The following is a 23,850-nucleotide window of genomic DNA, read 5'->3' as shown; positions in this document are numbered from 1 at the left end:
ATATTACAGACACGATCAATGATTAACGCGCCCACCCCCACCCCCGTATTCATTCCAGCGCGATCCGCGTGGCCGCGGCGAGCTGTTCGTATCGCCCACGACGCACTCGTCGTCACCAATGAATAATAACGACGCATTGTTATCACTTAGATTTACATTTTTCGCCTTAACCGACTTTTGTCTATAATATTAATTTTGGACAAATTTGAACTCCGCAATGAGAATATGTATGAGTATAGCACAAAAAACAAATATCCCCCGTATAGCCTTAACACATTGTTGGGGCAAGTGCTGTTAGCGAGCCCCCTATAAAGGCCGACACGGCACACGAAGGGGTGGGTGGCCAGCACCACCCCCATCCCCGGCTGCCTTTGTCTCTCGATTGGCGACGTTTACACACCGCACCAGGTACTCATTTGAGGCTGAGTCGACCTAGGCCAGGGCCCAGGACCGGTTCAGACAATCGTCACTGGTGTAGTCCGTGAGCGGGAATCGAACTTAGGTCACCGGGTTCGTAGCGCAGCGAGCTACATGCACGCAAAGTCTGCCGAGTTTGGGGGGGTTCATCATCCCCGTGTTGAACTTTTTCGTTTTTTTTACTCTTTCCCCGTCTGACTCCTAACAACAACTCCCAAATTTACGGCTCCAGTTGCATGGAAATAATGGAACGCGGCCTCCCATGAGCGCCAACTCGAGTTTGAGCAGTGCTTTTTATTGGACAAAGACGCAGTCGACATGCGGTATGGGAGACGTGATTAACATTTTATTTACATATGTGACGCGTATAAACTGTTAAAAAGAGTGTCATACGCTAAGCATTATATCCATCCTACGTACGCGCTCCGTGTTGTAAAATCTTAGACATGCGGTCAATCAACGTATGGCTTTTTTTAATTTACAGTAATTATCGTAATTATCAAACAAAGTACGAAGGCATGTGTAGTTGATGTACACAAGCATGCACGCGATAATTTCCTTCATTTCACTATCCCCTTGGGCTGTATCAATTCGGATAAACCTACGGAACACAATTAAAACGACACAATGAGCGAGCGAACTAAATACTGTGCTTTTCAAGTGCTTCCTTTATTCACGCTATACTTGTGGCATATTGTACCAAAACGGAGAGGGAGAGAGAGAAAAATATATAATAAACAAAACCATTACATACAATGCCAATTCTGTTTAACGTGAACGTCCCACTTAAATTAATATTCGATTCAAGTAATATTTACACGGGTTAGGGTGGAGGGAGCCAAAAGTGTTCACAACAATTGGGGCATCCAGTGAGGTTGCGGTGGAAACAAACGAATGGAATGTTGCTTTTTCTCATATATATTTATAATATAATATCTTACAACAACAACAACAAAAACTCCCCACTATGCAATGCGCGCCTTGGCTGGAGCGCCTCTGATGTAAACTTGGAGTGACTCAAATCATAGGTATATCCAGAGGACACGGTCTATGTACAATTACTGCACAACTCCGATGCCTTTCTCCTACCCCCCCCCCTCTCTTGCCCCCCAAACTCATAAAAGTATCGTGGGTAGGCCGAGGCGACGACCCCAACGACCTCCCCCCCCCCTTAAGGTTTGAATGTTGATCTCACGCTACACTGCGGTTAGCGAGATAATGTGTCGGTGCAGGGGGTGGGGGGAGTCTCCAAACTCGATCAGAATTCGATGTCAACCCGGACCCTGTTGCTATCTCTGTCGCCGTTTTGCTGGAATCGCCTTCCTTCATCGGTTCCAGTGTCACCGTTTATTTGACATCACGCTCGATGATGTCTGTAGATTTTTTTTAAAACGTGTGATTATAAGTATATTGCGTTTGCCAATGAGCCGTGGGCCAAAAGTAAATTGCGATATTATTCCATATTCGCCCCGACAACTGCGGTCATTATATATAATCTCACTGTATATATATAATTGTGGGTGACTTAACGTCTTGCCACCGATCCGACTTTTGTTTTACTTTTTGTTTGCCAAACATACCCACCCACCCACACCCGCCCATCGCCGCCGTCTTTCAAAAACACTGACGCGATCAAAACAAACCAACACAAACAAACCAACACAAACAACGAAACAGAAAAGGGAAATCAAATGGATGACGACACTCACGCGCGATCGCCAGCAACGCTCAGAGTTTGTCTAGGCTCTTGGTGTTGGTGAGGATTTCGCGTGCGAGGCGCCACGTCTGCTTGGCCGCGTTCTCCAGCGCCGAGTGTGGCTTCCCCTGGAACAGGTCGAGGTTCGGCAGAAAGTAGTGCGGGCAGCGACGGCACTGCAGGCACGATATGAGCTGCAGCAGGATGCCGTTGAGGCGGTCGCCCAGCGTGCACTCGTCCCAGTCCGACTCGCGCGGGTGCTTCTCGCACTCGTACATCAGCAGGGTCTTCATGTGGTAGTTGTTGAGCGGGGTGCCCGGCAGCTCGAGGTGCCGGTCGCGCAGCGCCTTGAGCACGGAGAGGCATTTCTTGCGGCAGCCGCCGAGCAAGAGGCGGTTCTCGGCCTCGGCGAACTGCAGCACCCAGGCGTCGCTCTCGGCCGAGCTCTGCTTGCCGGCCAGCGCGTAGCACTCCTTGGAGAGCAGATTGAAGCCTTCCGCCTTCACCTCGGCCACGCGGTTTGGCCCGGGCCAGGGGATGTGCGGCAGGGGCCAGTGCGCCGCGCTGCGAGGCCAGATGCCCGCGCACTTGAACGCGGGCGTGATCTGCACGACGTAGCGCTCCCGGATGCGCAGCTTCACCTCGCTCGTGTCCGCCACCATCTTCACCACGTCGCGGTAGCTGCACTTGTCCACCGCCTGCGCCACGAGCGTCTGGAAGCGCGAGCGGATCTTGCGCGCCGACAGGTAGCCCGACGCCGTGATGAACTCCACCCACAGCGACATGCTGCGCTTGCGCCCGTCGCTCAGCTTGAGGACGGCGCAGCCGGGCAGCGAGCCGTCGTCCACGAAGTTGAAGACGCCCATTTGGTTGAGGTAGAGCACCACCTCGAACTCCGTGGGCGAGATGACCTCGAGGCCCTCGAAGCGGCCATCGATCTCGCTCAGGCTGCTGATGAAGCGCGGCTCCTGCACCTCCACCTCCTTGAGAACGTCGGACACCACCTTGCACACTTCGCGGATGGTCTTGGCGATGGCCGCCTTCCTAGCCTGACATCGCTCCGTGTAGTACTTGTTGAGCTGGTACACGAGCTTGGCCTGCGCCGCGATCATGTTGGGGCAGAGCTCCGGGTTGTACACCGGAGGCTCGCAGTACGCCGACGGATCCAACGCGAACGGGTGGGCGGGCAGCGCAGCGAAAGAAATGGTGGCAGAGTTTGGCGCAAAAATAAACAGAGAAACAGATGATCAACAGCCGACGCCGCCGCCGTTACCTCCTCTACCACCACCACCACCACAGCGACAACTCAACGACACGCAGAGGGCGGCGAACAACAATTTGAGTGGCGGGGTGAGCTTTGAACTCTCCGTAGCGGTGGCGCCGAGACGCGGCGCGCACCCACGTTTTTTCAGAGCGCCGAAAAGCTGCGCGCTCGCTGCATAACCGGGGCAAGGAGCCTGTGTGAGCCGCGACTGCCGCTGCTGCGTATGTTAGTTGGTGGTGGTGTTGATAATGGTGACGGTGTGGTCGTGGCAGGGTGAGTGTGTGCGTGCGTGTGTCTCGGCTGTCGGGCCGCGTCTGTGGGCGAGTGCAGCCTGAGTGCTGGCGCGGGGGGGGAGATATAGGAGGAGGCTTCAAATCGTGCGCCCAATCAGCACGGGCTGCCCCCGCCAGGGCTGTCGTCACACAGCTGGGCAGCCTCCCCTCCGTAAGCGCCCTTTCCTTCCACCACTACCGCCACTACTATCCCACCCCTCCTCCCTCCCTTCCTCCTCCTCCCACTCACTCCTCGTCGCTCCCGGCGCGATAGCACGGGACGCCCCCCCCCCCCCGCTTTCCTAAGCAGCACGCACGCGTTCACGGAGAGAGGCGCGCTCCGCACTCGGCGTCTCTCTCCGTGCTTCGTGCCCTGCGTGTGACGGGGGCCTCGGTTGCGATGAGCGCACGGGCCACGCGTCTTCGTCGCCGCATCAAACTTTCAAGTTCGCCACGCTCGTCGTCATCGCCACCACCGCCACATCATCAGCATCCCCACGTCGGCTTTGAACATGTCTTTTTTGCCGCCGTTGTCACCATCGTATGCACGTGTGTACGTGTGTGTGTGCGTGTTTGAGCTTCTTTGGCACCGTACGGAGCCAACCGTGCTGATCGGAGGCGCGGAGGGGAAGGACAACGAACTAAACAGAAGGCAGTTCTCAAGAAATGACGGCATCATCTTCATCTAGCAAGTCCGCCTAAAATGCATTATCGTCGCTATTCACCAATTCACCGCATCACTTTAAACATTCATCACCAGCAGCGCCAAACAATTTGCTATCACCGGCATCGTGAGCGTAACTCCATCACACTGGATGTTCACCCACTGCTTTCACTTATCACCGCATCGCAATCGCCACGACGCTTTGAACGTCCACCACTTAGTTTGTTGTCCTCCCCCGCACCTCCGATTAGCACGGTTGGCCACGTACGGTGCCAAAGAAGTTCAAGCATGCGCACATTAACGCATCACCTTATCAATCTATAAAGTCACCGCTTGCCGCCATCGCCCACGTTACGTTAATGCGAGCTCTGCCTTCGCCGCATTTCCTTACCGCGCCGCGTAATCTGCTCTCAGATCCACCACTCTCCTCCACCCGTCGAGTCGCCGCCGCTATCTCGACCACCGATCAAACAAATTCATCCACCGCCCTCTCTCACACCCCCACCCCCCACCCACCACGTCGACATCGCCGCGTCTCCTCGCCCACCCCGCCAACCGCGGGCAGGGAAATCCGCAGGGAGCAAACACTCGAGCGAGTGAACGCGTGCGTGCGCGTGTGTGTGTAATTAGCAGTGTGTGTATGTATATATATATGTGTGCGTGGGGTGGGGAGCGGTAGTGTAGCGGTTAGCGCGCTGCGCTATGAACCTGGCGACCCGGGTTCGATTCCCGCTCACGGCTAACACCAGTGACGATTATCTGAACCGGTCCTGGGCCTCCCCAAGGTCGACTCAGCCTTAAATGAGTACTTGGTGCGGTGTGTAAACATCGCCACTGGGGATACAAAGGCGGTCGGGCGTGGTGCTGGCCACCCACCCCCTCGTGTACCGTTCCGGCCTTCATAGGTGCTCGCTAACAGCACTTGCCCCTACAGTCTGTTAAGGCTATACGGGGGATCTTTGTGGGGTGGGAGCGGTGGCGCAATGCTTAGCGCGCTGCGCTACGAACGCGGGCAAGCCGAGTTCGATTCCCGCTCACGAACAATAACAGTGGCGAATATTTAACTCGTGTGTCAATATCGCCACTCGGGAGACCAAGGCTGTGGGGCGTGGTTGTTGGTCACCCACCCCCTCATGTGCCGGGGATCTTTGTATTTTGTTTAATACTCTGTGTGTGTGGGAAGCGGTGGCGCATTGGGTAGCATACTGCGGTAGAAGCCCAGCGACCTGAGTTCGATTCCGGGCCCGCTGCTAACGCTCGATATAATTGATCTCAAGCCCTCCTCTAGGTCGATTGAGCCTGAGATTATTATCCGGTGTGGTGTGCGCGAGACTGAATGTCGTGATCCAGGCCACGATAGCCTTCTCGTTCCGGCCTTAATGATATATCGGTGGTGCTCGCTAGCGTTACTTCCCCAACAGTCTCAGCTATTCCAGAATGATGTGATCTGTGTCACACACACGAGCCTCTTGTGTTTATTAAAGAGCGCGTGGATTTTGCGCATAGTGAATAAACCTGTACATTTAGACACGTATGTATATTCAAATATACATGTCTGTTTTATACATTAAATATCACGACTACGCGTAATAGTAATGCACTTTTATCCAGGATAACATCGCCTGGATATTAAGACTCGTTTTCAAGAGGGTCCTGTGTTGGGGATGTTTGGCCAATGTCATAAACCAAGCCGCGTGTGGCTTGTGGGAAGAAACCGGAGGACCCGGAGACAACCCACCACGCTCAGGGGCGTGCAATAACAACAGCACGCAGAGATCCACACCGATAGATTCAATAATCCATCGTTGTGCCGCCATCTGCTGACCACATCGATGACCCAATCATGCAGACATCCGATATTCTTCCTGGACAGTCTTGGCAGTCTTGTTCCGAGTACAGTACTTATACCAGGCTGGTTTTCTATGCTTAGCTTCGGAAGATTTGGCCACATGCGGCAAAGAGAAAACATGCTCGCGGTGACTTCGCCGGCGCGATTGTTTAGATTATGTTGCTGCTATAAATGTCCACGTGATGATAAGCCCACTTCGTTGAGCTATCATTTGTGGCCAGACCGCTTCTGAAAAATAAGCTAATAGTTCAGTGGGCTTTACCTGGTAAGATAAAACAATAGTTTAGTTGTATTTGCATATATATTTAAAGTGATTTATTTACTATACCTATACTTTTCACTCCTGGCGTGTTTTGTTTGATTGGTGTTGTAACATTGTGGACATCTGTAAAAAAAAAGAGCTTTATAGGTCATCGTATTCCTCCAGTATCAATATTCTGATTCTGAATGGAAGAGACGATTGTCGCTGGCTGTTGCGGTGAACGCGACGGGGAAGTTGTCGATCCGCATCTTCTCTCGCTCGCTCGCTCTCTCTCTCTCCTCTTGGGGGGTGGAGTGGATTGAAAGGGATTCGAGAAGGCGAGCTCGCGTTTATAAGGCCGAGCCATTGTTAGTGACATAATTTTATGGAATTGTAATTTTGTTGTTGTTGCGGTCGTTGTAACAAAAAAAAATGTTATGGCCGTTGAGGTTGTCATCGCGGTGAACAAGGAAACTGTCCGGAAATCTCGCAGAGCAGAAGCGACTCCAAAAGGATTTGCATAGAAGATTAAAAACAAATTCAAGTGACCTAGATAAATCCTATACGTGTAGAATTAGAATCTGTATTTAGACTGGAATAATCCGATAGGCCTTCACGACTAATATCTAATCAAGTTGCTCACGTGACAACTTTATTTGATTCGGCTCTGTCGGGTAGTGGGGGGGTTATAGTTTTAGAATAAAACTGACATTACACCAACACGATCATCGAAACCACAATACAACTAATGACGAGTGCTGGCCGATTGATGTTGCTACACGAGATGACTCCTCCCACTGCCCCACACACTCAGCGGTGTCATTGATGTTGGTCGCGTGGCAGTCGATCCGAAATAATTATCAACGGAGCTGGGATTTAGACAAGTTAAAGCGAAGGGCCACGTTATTTGTGCACTAATTGGTCGAAAAGTGAGACCAACTGGCCAAATCGGATATCGTTCATCCGTTTGAAAAACTCCACACCGCTAAAAGTGAAACATTGAGAGCTCCCTCGTTCCCCGTTTGTGTCTTATTTTCTGTACCCAATAGTTGCACCTTCATCTGAATCGTCGGTTGCGTAAAACGCTCACGTGCATTGGCCCGCTTGGCGTTAATTAATTAAGCTTCATTGTTTACAGTCGTTTGTCAATCCACTGCTGGATGAAGGACGTAGCGGGTTGCTGATTGGGGCACGAGGCTGAGGACCGGTTCAGGCATCACTCGCCCGCTGACGTTGTTCGTGGCCTGGGATGAAACTCAGGATTTCCTGGTTCACAAGGGACCTTGGCAGTGTTCGTCTTAACGAGATTTGTCCGCTTTCTAATAGCTTTGGTGTCACACTCCACGTGGACCAGAATTACTTTGTTCACTGATGAGCAGGGTCGTGTTTTTTTTTATTATAAGCGAAAGATAAGAGACTTAATTAAATTTCGCAACTTTATGCTAAATCTGCTGCCCTTTTATTAAAATCAATCAACATTCGGCCGTATATTTTTACGTCCCCAAATTAAGGCGTTTGAGTTCGGATTTCGTTCGTTATTAGCACGCAGACTTGACTAAAGTTTGTGCCGAGTTTCAGCTTTCTATCCATTAGAGAGCATCGTTAGATCATTTACACGAAATCAGTCTACGTTATGTGTGTTTCCGGTAAAATATTAAAGTTGCTCGTAGTATAAGTTATGCTACCGGTACATGGTGATTCATTTAAAGACACCCAGCCGCTGATTATAATCAGCTCAAATAGCCTTGTATTGTTGTTTTCAATATGTGAGCAATGGCTCCATGTCTTAAAGAGCGGGGCAGTGCTAGGAGAGATGTAATACGTGTGCATATAGCGAGGTTTGTGGGTCGACCGTTTGTAGATTTGAATTAAACTGTTGTCTCATATAATTAATCCCGACGATAGTATTTTAGTTTAACATGTAGGCTTTCGCGACCAATATTCATAATCAAGCTTTTTGGGTAAAATCGCGTAAGTATAAATGTGTCGTAACCCTCCACCACCCGACACGGCCCGTGTAAGCTTCGTCACGTAAACAAAACTCGCCGATCAAGTTACTCCTTCAGCCCACCGGTGTGTTGGGAGAGTAAATCCACGACATTTACAATTGTACCGTATTGCATTCGGCTAATCTGTTAACGGGTTCACCCGCTACGTGGTGCACGTGTGCAGTTGTTGTCACGACGCCCTTCGCGTCTCGGGATTCCTCCCTGCGTGGACGTTCGCAGACGGTTCGCGCGGCTAAAAACAAACAAAGCGAGCGGGGAGCGGCACGCGCCCTTCTCCCAGTGTCGTCTCCTCCGCATAAGCCACGAGCGGCGTCGGCGGCAGTTCGACTGGGGCTTTGATCTCACGAGTGTTTAATCTGACCGTCGCGCATCGTAACGCCGCACTATTGTTGCGGTCCAATAACCGGTTTGGCGATTACTAAATGTGCGGTGGTGGTGTGGGGGGAACGAGAGTGGGGGTGCGCGCGCGTGGTCATATCGCAATCGTTGTTGGGTGCGTTGTGTGCTGGAGCGATCAGCCGTGGGTGTCGTCGAGGGTTGAATGCCCGTGGGGCCGTGACGAACGGCACGTGGGCCGGACGCGCCTTGGCCCTGGCCAGGGTTACTTTTATTATCTTTGTAGTTATTATCATCAGTAGCAGCCATGGTCCATCCACTGCTGGATAAAGGCGCACTTCCCCGTATGCTGCAGCCTCCCGTTCACGATCCAGCGACGATGTAACGATCCACCTAGCGCCACCTGCACGTGATCCGATTTCATCGTTCCGTCTCCGAGATGCACGTGCTCCCGGACGTGTTTCGTTCCTTTGGGCCACGTGTTGTCCCCCTTTACGTTGTGATGATATGGGGGGGGGGGGTTTCTTGTAGTTTGTTCAGATTTCAGTTGTACCATTATCTAGCTGCTACGCCCTTGTGCGTATTGCGATTTGTTTTAACTGTTCTGTAGTATTGTGGCTACTCATGCTATGATTATTATCATTGTAGCCGTGAATGATTATATTATTATTATGACCTATAGCGAGCTCTTAGATCGAGCCACGCGTTTTAAATATTGTTTCAATTATAATCAATATTATTAATGCACAAAGGGCCATCAACAGAGGGTGGGTGCGGGGCTTGGGGAGAATCCCACGCCGTGTGCGCCCCCCCCCCCCCCCCCCCGTGACGCCTTCAAATTAAATCAGAAGTTTTACATCTTTCACCGTGACGTCGAAGCGCGCGCGCCCCCCCCCCCCCCAACTCCCCAAAAGCGCGGGGCCCGGGACGGTCGCTCGGATTCACCGTACCCAAGGGACGGGCTCTATCCGTGGCGGGACTGAAACGATGGCGGTGGATTGAGGGGGGGGGGAGGCCTTCATCCAGCAGTGGATTGACTACGGTTGATGATTGCAGCAACTCTGGTCACGTGCCTGGTCGCGTATGGGATCTGTGGGTAGCACGCACGCACACACACACAGCTCTCTGATGCGCTTTCTGGTCCGACCCTGTATTTGTTCGGCACGATGTCCGACGTTTCGCTGCACGTGCTATTGACATGTAGGTCAACACGCAGTGCAAGGGGTATCCTATACCGTACAGCACAATGGCGATAACGTATGTGCAGGAGTTAAATTCGGTATTTCTGACAAGTGATACATTGCGTGATGCGCAATGTACGTGTCTCCACGTGTCCAGCAATACGCTAGTTGAATGCACACACGTTACATACAGCGCGCATGTGACTCCACTGTTGGATGAATGCATGCAACCTGTATCGCGGTGTCTCTGAGGGATTTTTGACCATACTTCACCACGCTGGTATACACAGATAGACGATTTTCTTTCTTTCCCCATGAAGACCACGAGTGGCGTTTGTCAACGGGAGAGACCTGGGGTTGAATGAGCGCCCGCCTACCTTACACCGTTGAGCGGTGAATATTCGCAACGGGTTTCAGAGATTTGGTGGGGGGGGGGGGTTGTGGCTGTTATTGGCCAGCCCTTGAGAATGGTGGCGTCGCTGGTCAACGATCAGACGGACGTTTTGCACCGCACGCAAGCTACTGCTGTGCCCCTTGCGAATCGTCCCCCCCCCCCGGAGTTTAAATGTGGGAACTCAATTTGTGGCGACGTTTCGAGCTTCGCGTTCAACGCGGGAGGGCTATGCATAGGCTAACCTTTGTACAAATATATAAGTTACAATTTAAACATGTAGCCACGTAAATTAAACGTACACGTGTAGCGGTGGCGAAGTTGTTGGTGCACTGCTGTATAAAGGTGACAGTCTACGTTTGATTTCCTGGCTCGGCAAACATCAGTGGCAATTGATATCTTAACCGGCTATCTTGCGCCCCCCCCCTTCCCCTCCGCCGTTGCGAAGTATCGATGGATTGGCAATAGTTGTGCACGTTAAACTCGTTAGGCTATACACATGTATCGTGAAGCACCCTGTCTCTGATTAATAACCAGTGCATCTTAATTGACATCGGTAGAACGGGAAGAGGGGAGGGGGGAGAGCTGAATAGCGGACCGCAGGTAATTGAAGCACTTTATCAAGGAATTTACACCAGAGAGCCTGTGTGTGTAGCCGTGAATACACACGTACACACGTGCACACGCGTGCAGGCTCATAAATATACCGCGCGTGCGTCGAATATTGCCACGGTGCATTTGTGCGGCGATCGCGTGCTCGCACAATCCGCTGCTGGATATGAAGGCCACCCCAAGCCACCACCACAAGTTCGCGGTCTTGCCGTCGCACCATGTAAAGGACAACCATCGTCGATACGTGAATCGCATGTCCAGCACCGGTTCTTTACACGCGTAACGACGTGTTCACACACGCATTTATACGTACGCACAATCGTACGTGGCGTGTAATGAGCGCGCGCGTGAGCGTTGCGCCGTCCCAGGAGAGAGTGGAGCTTGTCTGGCCGCCCTTTGTTGGCTTGCGGGGTAATGTGATCGGTTTGTTTTTGTTAGGAGCCAGTGCATTTTAAGCGCCGCCGACGTTGTTGTACATTGGCTCTTAAAAGCTCGGTGCAGTGTGTTCGGCATTGGAGGGGTTGGTGGCGGGGGGGGTGTCAGAGCCGACACGTGGTCCAAGAGGAGGTCACGTGGTTTCGCACCTAACTGCTGCCCGGTTACAGGAGTGCACGCAATATTTTTTGCATACTTTTTGAGATAGCTGTTGTGTGTTTTCCAACCCATCCTCAATTCAGTTAGAGATTACTTTACAAAAATACAAAACGCTGTTAGAATTTGTGCTAAATTTTCATGGTATTGATTTTAGGTCCTCTTATTTTTATGCGCCCAGGTGTGATTTAAAAACAATGTAATCCAAATATTTGGATTAACAAGATTAAGCTCAAAGTTGTATTTTTCTTGAGACTAAAACTCCAGGTGATTTTGAAAACGGTGGCTACGCAGTAATACAAGCACTATGCTCTGTATAAAAGAAATATCGCATTCGGCAGTATTTTTCAACAGTATTTTTATAGGAGGCATTACATTTCGTATGACTTTATGGCTTGCTAACGTGATTAAGAATTGTATACTTATTCAAGATTAAGTCTCGCATTTAGCAGAAGTATTTTTTTTTAAGAACCTGTGAAGTATGATTGATTTGACCGCGCGCTGTCTTTGCCCCCAACTCTGCAGTTGGAGCCTTCCGGTTGGGTTGAGCTGCGTAACGAGTGTGCATGCGTGTGTGCGTGCGTGCGTGCGTGCATGTGTCCGTGTGTGTGTGGGTCCGTGTCCGTGTGCGTGTGTGCGCGTGTGTGCGCGTGAGTGCCGGCGCGTGGATTTTGGCCGCGGCCCAACACGCCGGGCGTTTTTTTTGCTCGCACCGCGAGAACGCCTCGCTTTGCGTGCCGTCAGTCAGTCGTTGGTGAATTTCACGAAGGGCCCCCCTCTCCGTCGGCGAGACTCCCAAGAACGAGCAGAGTCCCCCCCCCCCCGTCTCACGTCCCCGTAGCGCCGCTCCGTCTTCATCTTGACACCGCACGTGCGGCGTTTCCCCCCACCTCTGCATTGCCCACCTGTGACATGTGCACCGTAGAAGACTGACGTTCTCCAAATCCCATCCGACAACATTACTTTAGCATTTCAGTTTACCTGTTCCATTGAATTTCATTTAAATGTGAGCTGTTTTCTTACAGGAAAGGTTTTTTTTTCTCTTCTAAAAAAATATATTAAAAAAAAAGGACGCGAGCCCGCACTTTACACGCTTGAGCCGTGACATTTATATAAAATATAACAGAGCTTCTCACTTCTCAAAGATTCGCAGCTAACATCCGGTACACTTATTTACCGTTTCCTTCATTCACAAAAAAAAAAGTTTTTCAGCAACCACACAAAATAGTGAAAAGGGCCGTCCGTCGTGTTTACACAACAATTTCAACTTACAGCCGTTTGTCAATTCATAAACGAAAGTCTCCTCACACTGTCAGCTATGGGGGGGGGGTTGTGTGATCATATTTCACGCTGATCATTGCAGGTTGCTTAAGAAGTGAAGGGGGGGCCCACACAGATATTGACTCCCCACTTGGTGTTACCCATAGCCAGGGATCAATCTCAGGTTGCCGGTTTCATGTCGCAGTTTGCGAACCACTGCGCCCATGCTCCTACCTTGAGGCATCGCAGTTGTTCACGTCTACCCGCATTGGAAGAGATGGGTTCTTCGCCGCGGACATTGCCGTAATGCACTTGAACTTGATCGCGCGTGCTCATCTGGGTTTTTTGTTTTGACGGCACTGAAGCAGCCGGATTGCTGCTTCAGTGCCAAGCCAGTTTCACACCGGCAATTGAACTAAAACTAAGCAATGTTTTAGTCTCCCCGGTAAGGGCCACTGAGTTATATATCGCACTTTTTCAGAAGCAACCTGGCCACATGTGATAACTCAACGAAGTGGCTTATTGCGTGGACATTTCTCGCAGCCAAACACTCTAAACACACGTTTCCGAATGTGGAGGGAAAAGCCGGAGGACGTTGAGAAAATCCACGTGACCACGGGCAGAACGTGCAAAATCCAAGTATACAGGGGTAAGGGTCTGGATCGAACCCACGACCTCCTCCATACCAGGCGAGGTAGTTAACATATCACCAACCACCCTGGCACTCCTCACTGCCGCCCTAGTCGTTGCTACTGGGAATAGCGCAAGAGGGCCTTTACTATTCATATTCTTGGTTCTTTCGGTAAAGTCACGTGGATAGAAAACTAAAATCTAAATTAAAAGCAAAAAACCCACGACGTTTCGATTGCAACACAAGCGGTCTTCTTCAGGGGGGAAAAGAAAGGGCCTTTACTGTAAATAACACAGCGAAACCTCACCGTGTCATTCGCGAAAGTCGAACGCTACGTGTGCCAGCGTTTTAGAATCAGAATATTTATACTGGAGGAATCCGATGAAGCTATAAAGGTCTTTGTCACAGATGTTCAGTAAAAGTCATTCAGACTCTGTCGCCTCGACGGACCTGGTTTTCACCTGAGGACGGCTGCTTGCTTTGTGGCCAAAACGTCGTGAGAATAATTTTATTATGTTTTATTTTTATTATTTTATTACTTCCCTTCTACGTGACTTTACCGAAAGAACCAAGAAGAAAAAAGTCCCAGTCTTGAGCAGGGTCCAAATGTTTGAATTAATAATGCAATCCAAGCCAATTAATACCACCTACAACTGCAATAATAGTGTAATTGTTATTTTGCGTGCATACAATAATGAAATTATTCAAAGGAGTGTAATCGTTCACTTGTTAATTATTATATGTTAAAGGGTGTAATAATGTTGTTGTAATTAGCCGACTCGTTTTCCAAAAATTATATTTTATGTTTTTGATTCCAAAGCACTAAAGCATTTGCTTGACTTCAGTTTCAAGGCACATTGTGGAGTAGCGATGCTAGGTGCAGGCAGTGTGCAGAAAAACACTTTTCTAGTCATCATCATAACGCATGTGGTTCTGGCATTTACCAAATATTCCGGATTATAAGACACTACGTAAAGGTAGGGGGGGCACCCTAAATTTGCACTACGTTTCAATAAAGTTTCACAAAGATCCCCCGTATAGCCTTCACAGACTGTTGGGGCAAGTGATGTTAGCACGCAGATATGAAAGTCGTAACGGTACGCATGGGGGTGGGTGGCTAGCACCACCACCGACCGTCTTTGTATCCCCAGTGGCGATGTTTACACACCGCACCAGGTACTCATTTGAAGCTCGGTGGCCCTCGGGGAGGCCCATCACCAGATGTTGGCCGTGAGTGGGAATCGTACTCAGCTCGCAGAGTTCGTAGCGCAGTGTGATAACTGCTACGCTACAGCTCCTCACACACACACATACACGCACACACGTACACGCTGGTCGGCATAAAAGGGGGACGGTGTTGAAAGGTGGACCATCTCGCCTCGTTCGCACGTTCAAAATCTGCTTTTACAAATCCCCGCCGCTCCCAGCAATAATGGAGTTAAGCCGAGCCCGTCAAACACGGTTAATATGCTCCGTGACCGATTCCTTCGCTCCGCCTGCGCCGTGCTCACCTTTCTGGGAAAGCGAGCTTCCCCTGGGCGCCAGCCTTTTGAGGTTCCAATCAGGGGTGGGTCGGACCGTAGGAAAAACAAAAAAAAAATCTGCATGGGCGGATGCAGACGCTGTGACGTTCTGGGCGTGCTCGTGCATGCGAGTGCGTGGTAGTGAAGCGGTTAGCGAGCCGTGCCACGCACCCGGCAACCCGAGTTCGATTCCCATTCTCGGCCAACACCAGTGAAGATTATCTGAACCGGTCCTGGGCCACGCCTAGGTCGAATCAGCCTCAAATAAGTGACTGGTGTGGTGTATCAAAACTTCGCCACTGGGGGAGACAAAGGCGGCCGGGCGTGGTGCTGGCCGTCCACCCTCTTCGTGTGCCGTGCCGGTCTTCATAGGTGCCCGCGAACAGCACTTGCCCCAACAGTTCGTTAAGTCTAGACGGCGGATCTTTGTCTTTGTTGACCACGCCACCCCCTTGTGCGACATGCAGGCCTTAATAGGTGCTCACTAACAGCACCATCCCTAACTATCAGTATGGCTATACTGGGGTGGGGGGAGGTCTTTGTGTGATGGTGAGCTGTCGTGTATCAGTCGGTGCATGGCACTGCAAACAGTGGCAATTAGTATCCGAATAGGTTCTGTGCCTCCTCCATGTCGACTCAGCCATAAATGAGCACCAGGTGTGGTGTGTAAACACTGGGGAAACAAAGGTGGCCTGGCGTGATGCTGACTGCACCACGTGCGGTACGCCGGTCTCCATAGGTGTTCGCTAAGTGCAATTGCCCAAAATGTCTGCGATTTTCAAATCGTGAGTCTCATCAGGCTGCATGGTGTACAAAGGTGCAGTCTCCAACTCTCATCATCCACTCTGTCTCCCTGGCCTCTCTGTTTATGTGCTACGTTGAAGGGTCACGACCCAAGGTGTCACCTATTATATAGTTTTCCTCTGAAGGCCACGGTGTTATTGACGAATGTGAGTTATTTGTTACGTCGGCTATAAGTGTGGGGGCGTACTTACGCACACGTACGTACGTATATACACACACGGACATACGTGCGTGCGTTCAGAGAGAACGCTCTGCATGAGGGCTGCTGAGAGCGGAGACTGACCGTGATCTGGCAGAGTTTTGAGAATCTGAGGGACAAAAAAAGATCATCATTTAAAATTGCCTTCTAGCGCACTGCAGGGTTGATTGTGTGGGCTCGTTAAGGCAATTAAGACGCAAAGTACAGACATTATAATCGGACGACTGCAAGTTAAGTGGGTTTCCTGTAAGATTCTGAGGGAGGAAAACTTCGTGGAATGTGATGAATTGTCAGTTTTTTTTTCTTTTGAATATAGTTGCAAGTCTTGAGAGTAAGGTGAGTGTTTGATGGTGTGCAACTTCAACAGGAATAATAACAAGTGACCGTTTCCTCACCACCAAGGTTTGCTATGTAGTTTATTAATAAGTATTAATGCTATAAACTTCTATTATCTGTAATTATAGACGAGCTACAGGCTTTTGTCAATCCACTGCAGGATGAAGGTCTCCCCAGACCATGTCAATGATGGCGTTTGTTTGACCATACTTCACCGTGCTGGTCATTGCTGATCGGTGAAGGGGGAGGCCCAGGAACCAGTTCAATAATCACTCGCCACTGATGGTAGCCTTGACTGGGACGAGAATACATTGCACCCCCCCACCCACCCCCCCAGCTCATAGTGTGGTGCGTGAACGACCACGCCACCACCCAGCTACATTTACTATAAAGTAATAGTTCACAGCCCCTCCATCAATCCACTACTGCATGGACTGCTCAAGTGCCATTTGAGGTTTAAGTGCACAAAAGTCCCCTTGATGATAGCGGGAGTCTCGCCAACACGATGCGTTCGGTCGCTGGGCGAGCGAGCGGCTGCTGCTGCTGCTGCTACGGGCGTACGTTTCGGGGGGTTGGTGAAAAGGATACCCCAGATTAGTTTGGATACCACTCGTCGCTGATGCGAAGCCGTACTAGAACCACTACGCCACCCCAACTCCCGCAGCAGGGATGTATTTAGATTAAATTAATGACGGTGACGGCTTGCGGGTCCACACAGTGTTATCTATGACTTCACCATTAATCGGTCGTCTTCATAGCAGGCTTTGTATGGCTGTGCAGTTAAACGTCACAACCGGTTTGAAATCGAGATGAGCTCTCCCCATCCTTCAAGCAGCAGCGCGTTCGTTCTCAAACATTTCCATTGCATGACATTATTTCCGAGATAACGTGTGTTTAGTTATTATATATATATATATATATATATTATTATTATCAACAGACAGAGTTTGACGCGAGTGATGCACGCGGCGGGTTGAGCGATGGTGCTGCGGCATGCCTCGCCGGTAACCGGGCCCCCTGAGTTGGATTCCCAGCCACAACTCACAGCAGTGGTGACTGTGAGATCTGAACCGGCCGTGGGTCACCCCCTTCACAGCCCAGCGTGGTGAATTTAGGCCACACAACCCCTGTGATTGACACTGTCGTGGGGGAGACTGTGATTCAGTAGGGGATTTAGAAATGTACGTAATACATTTAAAAGACAGTGCATTGGCCATCCTCTCCTGTGGAAACATTTACCTTTTGAAAAATTCCGTGTCCCAATCGCATGACACTTGCGCTGACGGCATCGTCTCATCAGACGAAGACATTCTCACTCGAAGCTCTGCAACTTGCGGAGCGTCGCCCCGTGTCGGAAAGTGGCCCCTCGAAGAGGACGTCAAAGAACTACTCCCGAGGTCACTCCCGCACCTCCGATTAGCACGGTTGGCCATGCGCGGTGCAAAATAACTTCAACGTACATGCGTACTTCAAAAGGCCTCTTTATCTGCATTGGGGCCACACCTTACACATGCCCTGCAAAGAGCGTCCATCACGTGTCGATCAAACTAAAAACCGAAATTTGTAAGTCTTGGCTCAGACGGTCCAACACGCTGTGCAGTGGCGATAAGGCGTGCCACCGTGAGGCCTTCTCCCGAGTTGTTCCCCGGAAAGCCTTGGCGCGCTCACCTCCAGACGTCCGGATCAAGCAGCGCTTTCGCTATGCCGATAAACATCTCCCGCCGCGCTGACATCTAGAGGCCTGCGAAAGCTCACCGCAGTCCTGCGCCCAAGACAACTCGTGCACAGGGGACAGAGGAGGTAGGCGGTTTTCATTTTGTTTTTCTCTCTCGTCTTTTTGAGTTCTGTCTTTTTCCCCTGCCTTTTGCTCAAAAATCACGGGTGATTTCCCATGCAGGCATGGGCCCGCGTGAGAACATTCCGGCGGAGTAATTTAATTACCAGCGTCTGCATGATAAGCAGAGCTGCCCAGAGGCCTTGGTGTGCTTGAGTGTGTAAGTGTGTGTGCATGCGTGTTGGGAAAGGGGGGAGTGGTAGCATAGCGGGAAGTGCACTGCGTTATGAAGCAGGAAACCTGAGTTTGATTCCCGTCTACGGTAAACGTGAGTGGCGAATATTTTTACCGGTCCTGGGCCTCGATGAGGTCAACTGAGCCTTAAATGAGTCCGTGGTGCGGTGTGTAAACAACAGCATTGGGGAGACGAAGGTAGCTCGGCATGGTGCTGGCCGCACCACCCCCTCAGTTGCGACGTGTAGACCTTCGTCGGTACTCGCTAACAACGCTTGCCCCAACAGTGCATGTAGACTCCTTGGAGGAGCTTTGGGTTTATTGTCGGGGCTTTGTTGTTGTTGGGATTTTAACAGAAAAAAGCAACGTTGAGCCAGCTTCTGGCAGCTTCCACATTTTCCGTGCCCTCTATCTCCCTGCACTCCATCTCGATGCACTCCCTTCTCCGTCCACTCCCTACTCGGATCACTCTCGCAAACGAGACCCATCCTGGTATCTGGAGTTCTCACCTGGTCAAACAAAACAACGGTGACTCTCGCCCATCTCAAGCTGGGCCAAGGGGAGCACTCAAAACACTCTCCACCCCCTTCCCCCCCTTATCTTCACCCCAAGCCCTTGTCGTTCGCAAGGGGTCTTGGGATTGGCCGGTGGGCATGCGGATTGCGGTCACAGGGTCGTGCGTACGACGAGCGCTTGCCGAGGCTGCGAGAGTCCGTGCACCATCGCCCCAAAGAGGGAGGGGGGGGGGGTTGCAGGACTAAAGAGGAGGGAGGGGGGTGGACAAGAAGAGGGTGCGCGTCCCCTGAATACGGACAGAAGTTGGGACAGAGCAGCCTCAGGAGCGAGCCGCTGGGGTTTGTTTTTGACCGCCGCGTTCAATGGGGGCCTTGAGCACCGGCATCTGGAAAATATACTTTGGGAATAAGTGAGATAGCCTCACCCTCTCGGCAACGTTTCTTCCCGTTTTTAAACCCGACCCGACACGTCTTACGTTCGTGCACACACGCGCATACACATGCGTCCACACACACACGCGCATACATGCACACATACACGTACACACATACACAGCAACAACAGCAGCCGCCATTCGCCACTAAGTGGCGGTGACGTCACCACGGCGCTTGTGCCAGGCTATGTGCACGTTGAGGCCTCACACACGCACACATACACGCACGCGCCCACACACACACACGCATGCTCACGTACACACACATGCACGCGCGCACATAATAGAGTGCATGGACATACATAGGCACGCACGAATGCACACATTGGTAGTGAGTCTTCTATTCTCATACCTAGTGTCGTGTTTCTTTAAACACAAGCGTAAATGCTTTGAAATGTATTGCTGACAGGAAATATATTTTTCGGGTTCATAAGCATTAAGGTCGATGATATCATGGTAACCTTCCGAAATAAGCCAGGGTAGCCTAAACAAAAATATTGAATGTATTTATATAAAAAATGCATTAATTAGTTATGGGTGTCACTGATTTGCATTGCTTAGCAAAGGAATTGGTGGTGATATTGAGACAGATGCAAGTTGGCCATCATAACTGGTGGCCATTAATATAATTTAACATCATATTTTTGGAACAATGTTAAATGATGCAGCAAATCTATCTTTTTAAGATTAAAAACTTGATTCATTTTAACTTTTAAGTTGTATTTTTCATTTCCAATGCACCCAGGGTGTGTCTTCAAGTGTGCCAGGTTTCCACCTCTCTGGATCGGTTTTTATTTATTATTCCCTAGCATTTCCTTTGTTGGTTCTCGTTGCTGTAAAATAATCGTGAGTGGTTTCCGTTTCAAGTGAGTCAGGGTGATGTTCACCTTCCATTTGTGGCCCTGGGTCAATGGGTTGGAAATTCTCACTTCCTGTGGTGGGCATGAGTATTCATGGGTCTTAGTATGTTGACTTCCCCACAAAGTATCCCTATTGGATTATTAAATAAATGTTACAATCCCAAATGCGCTTTGTTAGGAATTTCCCTTGATGACGGATACAACTTTTGGGATGTTGAATTGGAACGGCTGACATAAAAATAATTGTTTAAGCCTGAGTGAATACTGAATTAAATTATCTACATCGCTTAAAGTTACTTTAATGGTATAATTAAACTCATGACGTTGGATTTTATTTACCGATGTGATTTAAGCAACAATGACTGTAAGTGGTAATTTTCTTAAATTAGCAAAAGCTGCGTGAGAAGGCTGGAAAGTTACGTTTAATTGCGAGAGCAACGTTTGATTCATAATCCCTTTAATACTCTTCATAAGAATGTTGTTTGTGCATAAAACATATCGGCTGAAACATTCGTATGAACAGCGGTTTGTATGGAGTTTTGCGGCAGGAGCCAATGAAAGAGCAGAGACTAGCAAAGGCATCCGCTTGTGCAGCTGGTGGAAGCGTGGATTGGCTGCCTTTACCTCTACGTCCACATTGCCATTTACGCACCAAGCAGTTACACAGAAAAAAAACCAACAGTCCGCTCACGAAAACTAACAAATAAATTGAATCAGTTTGTTTTTTTAACGCATGAATTCCAGTGCCCCTCTCCAGCATACATATTTACAAAGTCGGGTTATTTTGTAAAAATATATAGACGCAATAGGGACGTGAAAAACTTTCCGTAAAAATTGGCTTCTGTTTGTTTTTCTATTGTTATCGCGTGACTCCATTTGGGTTGTGTAACATTTAAAGCAAAACAAAAATAGCGAAAGTTGGATGTGACGGGACGGGACGGGACGGGTTTGGGTTAACCGGTTAGCAGTGGTGTTGGCGGTCGTGCGAGATTCCGCGTGGCCGTGTGGCCACGGGTAGGTGGTGGTGGTGGGGGGGTTGAGTGGCAGGGGCGGTGGGGGCGGTGGGAGTTGGGGGGAGCTGTGAGCCATCGCCCCTCGACAGCCCCATCCGCACACCGCTCACGGCCCCCGCATTGATTTTCCCGTTAACGTGAAATAGCCGGGGCGATGGCTGACGTCTGGGACCCACCGGCCTCCCGGCTCAGCGCCGCCGCGAGGAGGGGCGGGGAACGGTGGCAGCAGACGACGACGACGAGAGGGTGGGTGGGGACAGGTGGAGAAAAAAAAAAGGATCACTGTGAATGGTGGCGAGGGTGTGCGGCGTGTCAGCCGGGGTCAGCCCCTGTGCCTATAACTCGAGCCCACTTTGACCCGGTCGTTAGCGCGGCTGTAGAGACACGCTGCTGCGGAGGAGGAGGGGGAGGTATTTCCCGGCAGCACGTTTTCGTGTGATCCGAGCAACGCCATTGGGCTTGGCACGATGCTCGTCGTGACGAGGTTCTTAGTGCTACGCAGGCAACGCGTGGCTTTGCTCGCCCGCCTTTAGCTGCGTTTCTTGCTTGCGGTGTGCCGTGCCGTGCCGCACGTGTGCCGTCGACGTAAGGGAGACTCCAGCGCCGCTAACCCTCTCCTCCTCCACCCCCCCTCCTCCCATGCTTTAACCACCGGGTTCCGTGTCGGCCCTAGGGGTTCTTAGTTAGTGGGGCCAAGCTGCCAGGATTGGCAGTCGCTAAGGGGTTCACTGAGAAACCTCCATTAATTGTGCATTTATTTTCCAGTTATGTTTGCTTGACCGAAGCATTACGAGCCCTTCATATGCATTACATAAGTGTGAGTGCATGCGTGCGTGCGTGTGTGTGTAAATGTGCGCTTTATTCAAGATAAAGTTACCAATGTCTTCGTCCACACAGTCGCACTGCCTTGGTCCTGTCAGCTGTGACTGGCACACGCAAAGTTAAATGAGCAACAGTTAAATGTGTTTGGAGAAACATAAATGAACAGAGTGCGAGTGTAATTTTAATATCACATTCTGTTAACTTTTGGTCACCAACTACCCACTTTTAAAGTGGATCTTAGGTTGACTAAAGTGTACATTCTTGGATAAATACGTTCAGTATAGAAAAACTAAATTATACCTATGTATTCTATGCTGGCAGTTACACAATTGTTATCCTATGAATATGAAATACTGTACCTCAAATTATAGTTTTTTTTGCTTAGGATTAGTAGCAGCAGGTTGGATGCATTCTTAACAAATCGTAAACACATTCATCTTTCGCATGTGTTTTATTCAGCTTTTCTAAATATAGAAATTGGAATGCTCGTATTAATTTCAACATTTTTTCATTTCCTGTTTAGGTATATGCTTAATTCCTATTATGTGTGTATATATATTTAATTAGTATTTTGTGTAGATGCACACCAATGTACATTGATACCTTTAATTCACATAAAACGTGTGTCTTTTTCAGTGTCTGTGTGTATCTGTTTTTTGGTTAATATTCTGTTTCAAGAATTAGGCCCTATGTATGCACCACACAAAAACTGTCATCTACGATATTTTGCAATCCATAAAAGCCTAATTATGCTTTCTATAAATTTCAGTCTGGGTTCTTTGCCCCTAGTTATTTATGGTGTCTTTATTTCATCGTGCCATGTGCCGAGCGGTATTGTGTATACCAGTGTGACGCGTGCAATGTTCAGTATATGTGGATACGTGCCCCGTTGCTGTGTGAGGGCCCCCCAGACGCGATTTCAGGTCGTAGGTCACTGCTGGTTGGTGAAGGAGCATACACGCGGGAGCATATAAGTACAGTACAACAATGGAATGTACTTGCACTTTTCTTTGCTGCCCATCCTGATAGCCCATCGGTTCACGGCAATGTTACGCATTATGTTCGCCCATCCGAGCACTGTCCGGCCTCAGTTGTGCTTAGCTTCCAATATCAGAGTGCTTTGGTCGTAGGCGTTTTTTTTAAATCACGGTTGTTGAACGCAGGCCCAAAGGCCCAATACACCAAATGACCAGGGACAAACAGCACGACTGTGGCCAGTGAGATTCACGGTTTAACGATGGCCCTGGATTTTGTGTAAATTGCAAAGGTGCGGCCCTCTACTCGCTCGCTCACCCCGCTGCTGACGGAAGGGCCTCCGTTAGAGGGAGCTCTATAGAGAGCTCTATGGAGAGCCCCCTCTAGAGGATATTTGGCCTACTCTTCCACGCTGGCCAGACGTATGTGAGGAGGATGTGTGTGTGTGTCCCCAGGCTTGGGGGGGGGGGGGTCTTGACGCCATGTCTGGGCAGCATTGCGAGAGCACTCCGGGCGCGTTCTCCCCCCCATGGTGGTCGCGTGGATTTTTCTCCGGGTCCTCCGTTTTTTTCTCCCCTCCGCATTTAGAATAACCATCACGCGTTCGCAGTAATTTGACCGCTTTAAATGTCCACATGATAAGCAACTTCGTTGAGCTATCATTTGTGATAGCCGGGGGTCGCTTCTGAAAAAGAGCTGTGTAGCTCAGTGGGCCTTTACCTCATAAAATAAAAGTATAAAAGTAGTAGTGACGTGTGTGTGACAGTGCAGGTGTTTCTCCTCCTCCCTGTGAGCGTCTGCGATGCCGTGGAGGTCGCTCGCAGCCTCTGGGCACGTCCCCCCGCGACGGCTGGGCACGCGGGAGAGCCAGCTGCTCGCATCGTTATTTTAAGGAGCAACAAGTACCTTGCTCACAAGCACTTTGAGATGGGAGTAGTGGCTGTTGT

The 23,850-nt window shown here is 50.1% G+C and overlaps 2 protein-coding genes across 2 annotated transcripts in view; one reads left to right on the top strand and one right to left on the bottom strand.

Annotated features, from left to right (window-relative positions):
* LOC144722679 (lipopolysaccharide-responsive and beige-like anchor protein) overlaps positions 1 to 23,850 on the top strand; it is a 281,782-nt gene that overhangs the window by 195,061 nt on the left and 62,871 nt on the right. The gene's annotated exons all lie outside the window — the stretch shown is intronic.
* Positions 697 to 3,826, bottom strand: LOC144722678 (protein mab-21-like 2). The gene has a single exon (XM_078600979.1). It carries the CDS (start codon positions 3,223 to 3,225, stop codon positions 2,146 to 2,148), a length of 1,080 nt encoding a protein of 359 aa, XP_078457105.1. The 5' UTR covers positions 3,226 to 3,826; the 3' UTR covers positions 697 to 2,145.

The sequence above is a fragment of the Lampetra planeri genome, chromosome 15 (assembly GCF_965212315.1).
Source record: "Lampetra planeri chromosome 15, kcLamPlan1.2.h2, whole genome shotgun sequence".
In the NCBI taxonomy this organism is placed as follows: domain Eukaryota; kingdom Metazoa; phylum Chordata; class Hyperoartia; order Petromyzontiformes; family Petromyzontidae; genus Lampetra; species Lampetra planeri.
The sequence above is the reverse complement of the archived record's forward strand: the minus strand, read 5'-3'. Positions and strand labels throughout refer to the sequence as shown.

Excerpts from the sequence above, each read along its gene's own strand:
- LOC144722678 (XM_078600979.1), bottom strand. The coding sequence starts at position 3,225 with ATGATCGCGGCGCAGGCCAAGCTCGTGTACCAGCTCAACAAGTACTAC.